General features: G+C 39.6%; 1 protein-coding gene across 1 annotated transcript; it reads right to left on the bottom strand.

Annotated features, from left to right (window-relative positions):
• Positions 1-2,645: 2,645 nt before the first annotated feature.
• RIDA (reactive intermediate imine deaminase A homolog) lies at positions 2,646-11,541 on the bottom strand. Its single transcript, XM_040261007.1, has 6 exons — positions 11,350-11,541; positions 8,631-8,736; positions 6,944-6,998; positions 5,649-5,717; positions 4,500-4,555; positions 2,646-3,301 (listed from the first exon to the last, which is right to left on the bottom strand). The coding sequence occupies exons 1-6, from the start codon at positions 11,412-11,414 to the stop codon at positions 3,239-3,241; spliced, it is 414 nt and encodes a 137-aa protein (XP_040116941.1). The 5' UTR covers positions 11,415-11,541; the 3' UTR covers positions 2,646-3,238.
• Positions 11,542-13,719: the final 2,178 nt, after the last annotated feature.

The raw sequence follows: 13,719 nt of genomic DNA, 5'->3' as shown, positions 1-13,719 counted from the left end.
ATCATAATTTTCCTTAAAGTGTGGGACGGACACTCAAAATCCAAGCCACTAACAAATCAATCAACTTGGATACCAGCATTTTATTTCCAGTTTTCTCATTGCAGAGTTAGAATCTGAAGTCATGACTTATCTATAAGAATGCCCCTTGGACCCTTATTGGTCAGTTTTATTTGATTTCCTGCCTACAGGTGATTGATTTAGGAATGGGTCCTTATCCTTGGGCTGGACCAATCAGAAGCTTCTCAGACTCTCCTGCCTGCCTTTCTCCTGGGGTTGTTACCTTGGTGGTCTCTACACTGAGTCTGCAGCATCTTCCCCTTGAGACAGATGGAGCCAGGAGGTTTTTGGAACACACATACCTAAAGTCAGCTGTACTCTTCTGGATTTCTGTTATATGATCCTATTAATTCCTCTTTTTTCCCTTTTTATACCAGTTGGGTTTCTGTCACATACAAATAAAAGAGTCTTAATATTAAAAGCAGAAAGAAGTGTCTTATACATAACTTGGAGGAAACATTAAATACAAGAGCAGAAATTAATGCTAAAGATAAAAGAATAAACAAAAAATGATTCTTTAAATAGATTAATAAAATGGATAAACTTCTGGACAAGGCTGATTAAAAAATAGCAAAAATAAACTATATTAGATGAAAAGAAGGCATTGAATACAGATGCAAGAGATTAAAAGGTGAAATTTAGATGAAGTGTGCAAATTCTATAACAAGGTAAATGACCAAAATCTGAATGTTCCCATTACCATTAAAGAAATTGAATCAGTAGTTTAAAATTTTTTCCCAAAGAAAATATCAAGCTCCAAGTTTTATAGGTAAACTCCATCACACTTTCAAGGATACTTACAACAATGAACTTATGTAAAAGAAGAAAGCCAGTTTCAAGGATGAACGTAACTGTAAAGATCGTAAACAAAATACCTCATCTTGACTTTGAGTGTATGAAATATGTTATAAATATGTATGTTGACCAAGGTGAATTTATCTAGGGATGAGAGTTGGTTCTATACTATAAAAAACTCATTACTATGGGTATATTTTACCATTATTAGCAAACTAAGTGAGAAAAATCATATGATGATCTCATTGTAGTTGTTGCTAAGTCGTGTCTGACTCTTGGGACCTCACAGACTGTAGCCCACCAAGCTCCTCTGTCCTAGGCAAGAATACCGGTGGTGGTTGTTCAGTTGCTCAGTCATGTCCGACTCTTTGCGACCCCATGGACTGCAGCATGCCAAGCTTCTCTGACCCTACTATTTCCCAGAGTTTGCACAAACTCATGTCTATTGAGCCACTGATGTCATCTAACAATCTCATCCTCTGTCGTCCCCTTCTCCTCCTGCCTTGTCTTTCCTAGCATCAGGGTCTTTCTCAGAGTTGGCTCTTTGCATGAGGTAGCCAAAGTATTGGAGTTTCAGCTTCATTATCAGTCCTTTCAATGACTATTAGTGGTTGATTTCTTTTAGGATTGATTGGTTTTATCTCTAGTCTTCTCCAGCACCACAGTTCTAAAGCATCAATTCTTCAGGCTCAGCGTTCTTTATGGTCCAACTCTCACATCTGTACATGACTACTGGAAAAACCATAGCTTTGACTATACAAACCTTTGTCAGCAAAGTGATGTCTCTGCTTTTTAATATGCTGTCTAGATTTGTCATGGCTTTCCTTCCAAGGAGCAAGTGTCTTAATTTCCTGGCTGCAGTCACTGTCCACAGTGATTTTGGAGCCCAAGGAAATAAAATCTGTCATGGTTTCCACTTTTCCCCCTTTTATTTGCCATGAAGTGATGGGACTAGAGGCCATGATTCTAAGTTTTCTTTTTTCTTAATGTTGAATAGTGCTTATGACATTCCTTTGAAAAGGTGCAATTATTATCTTTCAGGAAACTGAGACTTAAAAGAGGTTAAATAATTAGCTGAAGGTCATAGAGATAATAAGTGGTAGATCTGGGCCTTGAAGCCTGCTGGAATTACTCAAAAGTCTGTGGTCTTAAAACTGCTCTTCAGAAGTGCTTCTAACATTATCTTTTGGTGACCAAACTTTACAAATTAGCAAGACCTTTCTAAAACAACTTGAAACAAATATGTATATGTAAAATGTTACATGTGTAAGTAAGAATGTTAGAGCACACTGATATGACAATTTTGTTAACATGGAATTGTTTGGAGCAACGGTTAAATCACCTAAGGTATATCTACACAAAAGAAGAGTCTGCAACAGCTTTAAAAATGAGGTAGATCAATATGTATCTATATGGAAAACCTTCAAGACAAGAAGAAAGCAATCTGTAGAATAATATATACAGTAAAGCTCCATTTATATAAATAAGTCAAAACCAAACTAGATGATCAAGTATGTAATGGATATAAAACTATCTGCTGGTTACTCACTCAGAATCCTCAGCAGTGGTGGGCTTTGGGGATAAGTGCAATAGACAGTGAGTGAAGGGAACTTTTAACTTCTCAACTCTATAAAATTCTGTGTTGGAATTTATTCTACAACAAGGAGGTATTCATGTAGTAGTTTCTATGTGAAAAGACTTCAAAGAACAAACATAAAATGGTTACACAGAGCCTTTACAACAGTGTAAAAATGTAAAGTCAGAAGTAAACTGAGAAAAAAAATAGTTGGGAGTTTAAACGTCATAGTTTCTTCACTTTTATTTAGGTAATGTAGTTTAATGCATACATTAAACTGTTAAAAAAAATCAGTGAATGGAATCACACCAAGGAAAATCTGCATGCTATTTTATTTCCACTAGAAAAATATTATCTATATAAAATTTGGTCCAGTTTCTTCTCCTTTATCTCTGCCATTCAAATTTAAATGCTTTAGTTTTATTCAAGCAAAAATCACATATCTGACATAATAAAATACTTCCCATCATTAAATTAATAGGGTTTAGTTCAATTAGGTGTGCTTTTTCTTACTTTTCAGGCATAGTAGCTCATCTTTCCTACATGTTATTTCCTTCTACTTTTATTCTTCTGAGTTAACTCAGTAAGGCATGTCTGTTTTCCCACATCCAGTAATACAAGTGTTACAGAAGTATAATTTGTAATATTAGTAACTAGATTCATCATTAATCTTCAATTCATATTGTTTCCCTTATTATATGGTATTTCCATAATATTTCCAGATATTTCAACCTTACACTTTCCAACAAGGATTAAGCCATTAGTTTAAAAATACTATTAAATTTCCAGACTAAATAACACTTGGCCCACTTAGAGTGATGCTGTTGTGAGAGGTCCTTGCACAGCTATTGCTTCGATCTCAACACGGCCTCCCTGTTGGGAAAATAACAGATTAAGAGAGCACCAGAATGTCTACTGAAAACATATGCATTTTTAACATTAAACTTTACAAAGAAGGAAAGGAGGGAGCAGATTCACCAAGAATCACTAAGAAAAGGCTAGGCTACCATGCCCAGCATGTTCATTTATGTTAGCTCATGTGATTCCCCTAGCAGCTCTGTTATCAGGGTTCTCAGTGCAGACAATACACTGAAGCTTGTAAAGCTTGTTTAACCCATCCCAGAACACAAAGCCAAATGGCAGAGGTTCAAACCCATGTCTTATGTCAAGTTCAGAGCTCCTTTTATCTCATTCTGTATCTTAATAAATTTGATGATACTGATCATTCCAAGTAACAGTCAAAACGACAAAAATACCATTCACAGAAGCTAAATTTCTTTGGTGCAAAATTTCCAGAAGTCCATGAGAATGGCTTCTTTATAGGTAGAAATGTTGTGCTGCTACAGGGCACAGGAAGTGCTTCTAGTTCAATTAGAAAACCAAAGTAAGAACGGTAAGAAATCTACGAGCCACTGTTTTTCAGATGATTTTTCCTAATGGAAAGCGTAGTGTTGTTTTTGGCCACGCCATGCAGCTTGTTGGATCTTAGTTCCTCAACCAAGGATCAAACCTGGGCCCTTGGCAGTGAAAGCGCAGAGTCCCAACCACTGGACCACCAGGGCATTTCCTAGATATTTTATTATACAATAGAAAATTAAAATTTTAACTGTAGAACTCACAGATCTGGCTCAATTTATAGTCGTTAAGTAACAGTAAAACAATACGGTGGCTGTTTTACTTCTCATAGTTTAAGTAAAATGATTGTGTTGTATTCACATTCATGTGTGGCCTTGATTTTTTTTTTTTAAAGATTTATTATTTTTAGCTGTGGTGGGTCTTCACTGCTGCAAGGGCTTTTCTCTAGCAGTGATGAGTATGGGCTGCTCTCTAGCTGTGGTGCGTGGGCCTCTCACGGCGGTGGTTTCTCTTGTGGAGCACAGTATCTAGGCACGCGGGCTCAGTAGTTTTGGCACACAGGTATACCTGCCCCGTGGCATGCAGCATCTTCCCAGACCAGCGACTGAACGCATGTCCCCTGCACTGGCCAGTGGACTCTTACCACTAGATCACCAGGGAAGCTTATGGCCTTCATTTTCAATTTTCTTAATTTTTAAGACAAATGTGTACTTACTTTGGGCAAAGCAGCAACCTGGTAAGCAGCTCTCGCCGGAAAACTACTCTGGAAATCTAATTTAAAAGAATTTCATTTTAGTTTTTTCAGATACTATGTTGTAATTCAACACTGCAGGATCAAGAATCTGGTAAGTGATTCAGATCTATGTCAGTTCTTAGATACAAGCCAACATTGGAAAAGAGAAGCTCATATTCACATTTGTTTGACAAAATACTTTGCTATGAGTCTCATAATATTTAATATTCTTAAAAATATCTTAGCTTTCTGGGAAAGAAATGAAAATATACACTCTGCAGAATCTAACATGCATGCTTACATGCTGTATTAACTCATTAAAAATTCCTACCTTAGAAGATGTTATCCACATTTAGGATATGAGGAAACCAAGGCACAGAAATTTTAACTAACCAGTTAATGGTTCTGAGAGAGCAGAAAAGATCATAGCTAGACCTCATCACAGCAATAATAAATGTAGTCATGTGTTGAAAAATGCTTAGGAGAGTACAGAAAACCTAAGAAGGATGTAATAAAATTAAGCTTAAGGAAAAAGGATTTGTCTGGTTGTGATATGTTTTTCTAGGGAATGCAATAGAAATATCTTGGATCTTTTTCATGGGGACACACTTCGTGTTTCTAATCAGCTATTAGGACAGGATCTATGACCATTTCTTTAACCTCGCCCAACATTCTTAATGTATTGTTGTTTAGTTGCTAAGTTGTGACCCCATGGACTGTAGGTCACCAGGCTCCTCTGTCCATGGGATTTCCCAGGCAAGAATACTGGAGTGGGTTGCCATCTCCTTCTCTAGAGGATCTTCCCGACCCAGAGATCAAACCCACCTCTCCAGCATTTGTACACGGATTCTTTACCACTGAGCCACCAGGAAAGCCCTTCTTAATTTATAATGGACACATATTAAGATTAATATGTATCTTTTTAAAATGTTTATTTATTTGGCTATGTTGGGTCTTAGTTGCAGTGCATGGGCTTAGCTGCCCTTCAGGATGTGGAATCTTCTGGGACCAGGGATTGAACCCACATCCCCTGCACTGTAAGGTAGGTTCTTTACCGCTGGGCCATCAGGGAAGTCCAATAGATACACGTCTCTTTAAAATGGAAAATAGTAATAAAGCCAAATAACTTACATTGTTTGTAGACATCATTGACAGCACTGAAGTCATTTATGTCAGCCAGCAAAACAGTTGCTTTCACCACTAGGGGATACATACATTGTCATTAGGTTTGTTATTTGGTCTGATCTAAAATATTACTTAGAAAAATGGTAGTGATGAAATAAAATTCACATTTTAAGGCAGGACAAGAAAAATGTTAACATAAAATTTCTTTTCTCTGCCCATTTAGTCCTCCTGCCTCCCCTCTAGTGTGCACTGGGTGTCTTCATAGAGCATTAGCCAGACCTCTTCAACAACAGAAATACCCGTTCAACCATAAAGTTCAGTTCTTCTTTTGCTGCTGCTAGCCGTGCAACTCCCTAGACCATAACATAACTTACTTATGCGCTTATTCACGTCACTAGCTATATCACCTGTGCTCTATTTTGCAAGATTGTTTCTTGCATTATCAAATGTGACTGAGTCTCCAATAAAAATAACTAGATGACTTGAAATTATTGACCCAAAATACAGTTCTTCAAGATCGATGATTAGAATAGTTGTACTCTAGATATGGGAAGCAGCAACAAGGGAAAATCATTTCCTGGCTTCTGGCTACTATTAACAGAGCTTTAGTCCACTAGCACACTGAGTGACGTATCAACAAAGTCCTCGCCTGACCTGGCAATGAGCACTTTTAGCCCTGTGGGACAAACTGGTCATGAAACACCTCCCAAACTTTGATTGAAATTAAGATCAAAAGGGAGCATTCAGTTTTATAAGAATAAAGTCATTAGCCACTGTAGTCGCTGACCTACAATACATCCTGAAAGGAATTCAGGAAGATCAGGATAAGGCACTTTGTGCTCTAGGGATATTTTCAGGAGAAAATGTTACGAATCTAGTTTTACATATGTTTCTATACCTAGCCCTAAAACCATTAACTTAGCCATCTGTTCCTCACGAATAGCACTAACCTTCTGCCAAGATGTGTGCCAGGTCATGTATATGCTGGCCTCTCCCCTTACCGCTTCAGAACAGTCCTCAGAGCTTTCTGAAAGACTGTCTGCCAGGTATCAGCCTCAGGTTGGGCCAAATAAAATGTTCCATTTTTTCCCTTAGATTGACTACTGATTAATTTTTTACTGATATTGTGTATATAGCTCTAGATCGACTACTGATTAATTTTTCATTGATATCGTGTCTATGGGACTGAAACTCAGCCAACTTCAAACAACAAAAGATATGGCAGGACATATTATTAGATGCCATGTGTTCTTTACCAAGAAATATCAAATAGAAATCTGAAATAATTTCAAGTTGCTCACCATTCGTGAAGTCACAGCCTGCTGCTTTCAGAATTTCACCTATGTTTTTAAGAGCCTGTGAACCAAGGCAAGAAAACCCTTAGGCGCTAATGTTACATCGAAGATTTAACTCAATTCAGTTTACCATCTTTTACTAATACTTCCTATGTTGCAGAAAAATCTTCCTTTTCTAGGAAATTCACTCTTCATAAGCCACCTCTATATAAGTAAACTGCCTCCTGGCTTTCTTTGATGGAGTGAATCTTTCTGAAATATAGTGAGAATGTCTCTTTTTGTAAGGAGAAAGACTGAAGTCTATTCCTCAGTGCTAGAATTGTGAAATTCTCAGCCAATGTCAACTAAGCTAAAACAGAAATAACTACTGGGACTCCTAATTCTGTATCACTTTCAGGAAAAGTATGAGCTAGTAAGCATTAAAACCTGTTTTCTTTGAAGCAATATTTTTAAAGAGGTTGTTTCTTTTTTCTTAAAAAACAATTATTAGTAAATTTTGTGTATGTTTGACACTTCAACCTTTGAAAAAACATTAGTTTTTCACTCTGTCCTTAATTTATTGTTTTTCCAATTCACTCTTCCACTTTGACTGATCACATTATAGTAGTTGATGATTTTAAAAAATTTAATCTTCTAAACGGGTTATACATGGATATGGCAAAAAATTCAAAAGCTACAAAAAACATATACAGTGAAAAGATGCCTTTCACCCTTACTCTCCCTCCTGAGTTTCCTTCATCAAAGGCAACCACTAGAAAACTGTTTCTAGTTTCTTGTATATCCTTCCAGAGACAGCCAATGCCTATGCCAGCATAAATGTATATATCCTTAGACAGAAACAAACAGAAAGACAGAGACAGAGACAGACACACACACAGTAGCTTATTGTGCAAGCTGTTCTTTATCTTGGTTTTATTATATAACAATTTATCTGGAAGATATTTCCATATTAATTTAGCTGTACAGATCTAGCAGGATTTCTTTAGCTACTTCCTCAGGATGCACATTTTAGGTTATTTTCTACCTTTGCACATCACAAATGACTCAGTGAGTATACTAAATGATAATTTAATTCTATTTATTGGATTAGAATTATACCCCCATCCTTATTAATATTTTTAGAAAACATACTGCATACTGCATGTAACCTTTGATACTTCTCTCTTTCTAACAAACAATGATTTTTACTTCTGTGGTGGTGGATTATTTTTGCAGTCATTGGCCCTAAAAAAATTTCCCGACTCATGTGGAAGTGGCAAGATGTTTTCACAATTCACAATTGCTTGGCAAGATGTTTTCACAATTCACAATTGCTTTCTCAATTTCCTTCCCATTTCACTGAAATATAACTTGAGATATAACACTGCATTAGTTTTAGGTAAATAACATGATGATTTAATACATGTATGTATTATGAAATGATTACCACAGTAAATTTAGTTAATACCCAATAATTCAGGTTTAAAGTCACCTTGGCAAGTAAAATTTTTTTTTTTAGGTTGTTAAATGATTCATCACATTTCCAACTTTCTATTGACATAAAACTGTTTTACATCAATAAGTCAACCAATAACTTAAAAAGCATCTATCTGATAATCTCTATAAAATAAATCAGCCAAATGGATTCTTAATATTCCTCAATATGATGAAAAAGAAGTAGAAAAGGGAACGTCAAATGTGGAAAATGACTCACCTGTTTAGCCTCTTCTGCCACCCCTCCTGGCACAAGCTGTCCACTTGCAGGGTCCAGGCCTAGCTGTCCTGAAATGTAAATGGTCCTGTCGACTAACACAGCCTGACTGCAAAGAACAGAAATCCAACATATGTAAAACATAAAATTTAAAACTCAATGCTAAGAGATTTCTTTGCTAAGATACAAAAAGTAAAAACATAAAATAAAAAATTGTAATCGGACTCCATGGAAATTAAAACCTTTTGCTTATTGAAAGTCATCTTTAAGAAAATGGAAACCCAAGTCACAAATTGGGAGAAAATATTTGTGAAACACAAATATTTGTATTCAGAATATATGGATGTGTATTCAGAATATATAAAGAACTCTTATATAATTCAATAAAGACAAACAACCCAGCAAAATATTGGGCAAATGATCTGAACAGACACCTCAATAAAGAAGACACACAGTGTGAAGGAGTAATACAAACCAAAGGCACCCTACCAACCATTACACACAGTAAGGCTGACTGATGGTAAGTAAGGATGAGGATGTGGAGAAAATGGAATCTTCATACTTTGTTGGTGGGTATGCAAAACAGTACACACACACTTTGGAAAGTAGTTGGGAGTTTCGTAAACACTAAACAGGGAATTCTCTGGGTCCGGTAGTTAGGACTTGGCACTTTCACTCCAGCGGCTGGGTTCAATTCCTGGTCAGGGAACTAAGATCCCATAACCAAAAGAAAGCACTGCCAAGCACTCAAGAAAATAAGTAACTAGACAGGTTAATCATTGCTGAAGGGTCAAGAAGGATACACGGCTTACTTTCCGAACTAATCATTTTTGTAGTGAGGAAACTAAATATCAGAATTAGTAACAAGATCACAGGGAAGAGCATAAGCTACACTGAGACCTGAAAGAGAGCCAAACACAGAAACTTTCAGTTCAGTTCAGTCGCTCAATCGTGTCCGACTCTTTGCGACCCCACAAACTGCAGCACGCCAGGCCTCCCTGTCCAGCACCAACTCCCGGAATTCACTCAAACTCTTGTCCATCAAGTTGGTGATGCCATCCAGCCATCGCATCCTCTGTCGTCCCCTTCTCCTCCTGCCCCCAACCCCTTCCAGCATCAGGGTCTTTTCCAATGAGTGAACTCTTCGCATGAGGTGGCCAAGTACTGGAGTTTCAGCTTCAACATCAGTCCTTCCAATGAACACCCAGGACTGATCTCCTTGCAGTCCAAGGAACTCTCAGGAGTCTTCCCCAACACCACAGTTCACTTCGGTGCTCAGCTTTCTTTATAGTTCAACTCTCACATCCATACATGACCACTGGAAAAACCACAGCCTTGACTAGATGGACCTTTGCTGGCAAAGTAATGTCTCTGCTTTTGAATATGCTATCTAGGTTGGTCATAACTTTTCTTCCAAGGAGTAAGCCTCTTTTAATTTCATGGCTGCAATCACCATCTGCAGTGATTTTGGAGCCCCCAAAAACAAAGTCTGACACTGTTTCCACTGTTTCCCCATCTATTTCCCATGAAGTGATGGGACAGGTGCCATGATCTTAGTTTCCTGAATGTTGAGCTTTAAGCCAACTTTTTCACTCTCCTCTTTCACTTTCATCAAGAGGCTCTTTAGTTCCTATTCACTTTCTGCCATAAGGGTGGTGTCATCTGCATATCTGAGGTTATTGATATTTCTCCCTGCAATCTTGATTTCAGCTGTACTTCTTCCAGTCCAGCGTTTCTCATGATGTACTCTGCATATAAGTTAAATAAGCAGGGTGACAATATACAGCCTTGACGTACTCCTTTTCCTATTTGGAACCAGTCTGTTGTTCCATGTCCAGTTCTAACTGTTGCTTCCTGACCTGCATACAGGTTTCTCAAGAGGCAGGTCAGGTGGTCTGGTATTGCCATTTCTTTCAGAATTTTCCACAGTTTATTATGATCCACACAGTCAAAGGCTTTGGCATAGTCAATAAAGCAGAAATAGATGTTTTTCTGGAACTCTCTCGCTTTTTCCATGATCCAGCAGATGTTGGCAATTTGATCTCTGGTTCCTCTGCATTTTCTAAAACCAGCTTGAACATCTGGAAGTTCACGGTTCATGTATTTAAAGGCAATTAATTCTCTCTTAGATAAAAAGTCCCACCATTGTTTCCAAACTTAAAATCTACCATTTTAACCATTTTAAAGTACACATTTCAATGGCATTAAATGTTTAAAAAAATTTTTATAAAGAAACCTTAACTTCACTTTAAATTCAGAAGTAAAATCTGTTTTACGCCATTTCACAGTTGTTCAGAAAATAAGATACTCTCATTTCTGTCCTATTTCCGTATTTCGTTCAACATGCTCCTAACTTTCCTCTTTTATTTCATGACGTCTCCCCTCATGTCTTTTCTCCTTTATAACTTTAAATACAAGTGGTAATTTTATAACACAATTGGTACCGAGTCTCTCGGTGCGTTGCCTGCTATGGTTCAGTCCCAGTGGGCACAGTGAACTCCCAGGTAGGTTGCCCAGTGAACCCCGAAGCCCGCAGCAGCTCTGACCCGGACTAGCGGCTGCCATCTATGGGGTCGCACAGAGTCGGACACGATTGAAGCGACTTAGCAGTAGCAGCAGCAGCCCAAGCCCAAAACCCCACCCACCACGCCCCGAGTGCCCGCACCGGGGTCGCGACCCCAGACGCCTGGAGTCCTTCTCGGCTCCCACCGCCCTCCTGTACCTGTAGGGACCAATGGCCGCGGGGGCTTTCGCGGTGCTGATTATCCTTCTGACCAAAGACGACATGGCTAACCCTTTTCCTTTGCTGACCGTTCTCGCTCGTCGCCTGACCAGCCGAGGCCAGAATCGCGGCTTTAAAGCATCGCCGGGGGTTCGCTCAGCATTCTGGGAGTTGTAGTCTCTGTGCGACTCCGGGCCACGTGGAGGCCGCGGTCGCACTGGCGCATGCGCGCTCCAGTTCGCTTTCCGCTCCCGGCGCGTCGGTGACTGTGGCAGAACCTTGTCATCTGGACTCGGGGCGGGGGAGTCCTGGTTTCTTCCCACCGGGCGTCTCGCAGGTAGGTCGTGAGGGGCTGGCGTCCTCCAGGGATCGCGAATGTGGGAGAGAGTGTGTGGCCGCCCCCTGCGAGTGCCCAATATTGGCCGGGCTCCTCTTGGATTGTCCTCACACCCAACTATAACCTGCTCTTCTTCCGTTGCTGCCAGTGCTGGGGCCCTTCTTTCCGCTTGGCACCTCCTACTTTTACCAGAGAACTGGGGTCACGTCTTGGTGGGTGTCAAGCCAAAAAAAGAAAAAAACAAAAAAACAAAACCGAAACAAAAAGACCAATGAAGCCAAAGATAAGAAGGAAGGATTTATTACTTGCTTCAAGTGAGTAGAATACCGGGGATCTTTCCCAAAGCAGTGTCTCCCCAGCAGAAAATCCGGGACCTTTTAAGCTAAAATAAGTTAAGTCGCTTGAGTCGTGTCCGACTCTTTTGCGACCCCTTGGACTGTAGCCTGCCAGGCTCCTCCGTCCGTGGGGATTTTCCAGGCAAGCATACTGGAGTGGGTTGCCATTTCCTTCTCCAGGTTTTAAGCTAGGGATACATGCATATTCATGAAGGGGCTCCAGCGGAAGGCAATTCAGCATAGACTAGTGGCAAAGGTCAACAGAGTTCTAGTTTTAGTGGAAGCCACGGGGTGAGGGGAGGGGATCAGCAGCAGCATCCCAGTTGATCTGATGATTGAGTGCCCGAGGGGGTTCAAATTCTGCAAAACAGCTGGAGAAAATGCTTCAGGCTAATCTTGGTCACGGAAATAGAAATGGGAGTTTACAACTGATTTTTATTAATGGTACTTCTCCTGCCTGATGATAGTTGTTTTTTAGGTGCCTTTCAGTCAGTGTCCGATTCTCTCTGAGACCCCATGGACTGTAGCTTACCAGGCTCCTTTGTCCATGGCATTTCCTAGGCAAAAATCCTTCATGGGCTGCCATTTCCTGCTGCAGGGGATCTTAAGATCGTTTTTTTAGGTCCATTAAGATCATTATTACTGAGCCATGCTGTTCAGGGACAAGCCTTGTGGCCAGGCTTAGATCACAAAATGGCTTAGGCAAGAAATGGCTTCTCTAATGCCAAGAAAGCCTTGCCTGGTTGTTTTTCTGGGGACCCCCTACTTTATCTGTTTACACTTCAGCCCTTGTGATCTTGAGCCCACTCTGTCATTTCTCTGCATTGCCCCACCAGGCAGAGGTTCTCCTAGGACTGGGCTTGCACTCTCTAAAGGAATAAGATGGGTCATTCGGAGAACCTTGAGGAGACTTGGCACTGTTCACCTCCTCCCTGCCCCCTCATGCTTCCTCCTCTGGAGACCCCCTCGAGATTTACAAGATGTCTCTGCAGAAGCCTAGTGATTGGCATCTGATTTCAAGTAGGAGATTATTGATCTCAGTGCAGCAAATGGCCCCAGAGCTGTTCCCTTGGCAGATATTCAGTCATGCAGTATCAGAAGCAGTGGTACTTGGCTAAATATTTTTTACTGTTAAAATATGCATTATAGGCATGTTTCACTTATTTTATGCATGTACATGTATATTCAACAGATATATATATTGAGCCCCTGCTTTGTGCAAGACACTCTGCTAGGTCCTGGAGATGTGGCAGTGAAAAAGACTGGCAAAAATTCCTGTCCTCCCCTGCTTCTGAAACATAAGAGAATCCTCTTTTTTCCACCTCATACACCTCTACATACTGTGGGGTTTTGGCTTTCCAACTCTGACTCGAGAACCTTCAGAGCTTTTTCATTGGTTTAGAGTTTTTGCCTCCAAGCCTTGCCTACTCAGTTTTGTCCTCTCCTGCTGTCTCTTTCCACTCTAGCTATCCAGAGTCCTCATTCCTGAAGTCACGAAGCAGATTCTTGAATACTTTTCTTCCCTCAGTTCTGACTAATGAAATCTTATGTTCTCATTGACTTTTCCTGTAGATTCACACTTTTTTCTTTCCCTTATCCTGTTTTTTATTGTGCTGTACTGCAAAATTTAGTCTTTAAAAAAAAATTTTTTTTTTTTTTTGGTTCATCTTAGACCCCTGTGTTGTGTGTTAGTTGCTG

This window comes from Oryx dammah, unplaced genomic scaffold (assembly GCF_014754425.2).
Source record: "Oryx dammah isolate SB20612 unplaced genomic scaffold, SCBI_Odam_1.1 HiC_scaffold_19, whole genome shotgun sequence".
Classification (NCBI taxonomy): Eukaryota; Metazoa; Chordata; class Mammalia; order Artiodactyla; family Bovidae; genus Oryx; species Oryx dammah.
The sequence above is the reverse complement of the archived record's forward strand: the minus strand, read 5'-3'. Positions and strand labels throughout refer to the sequence as shown.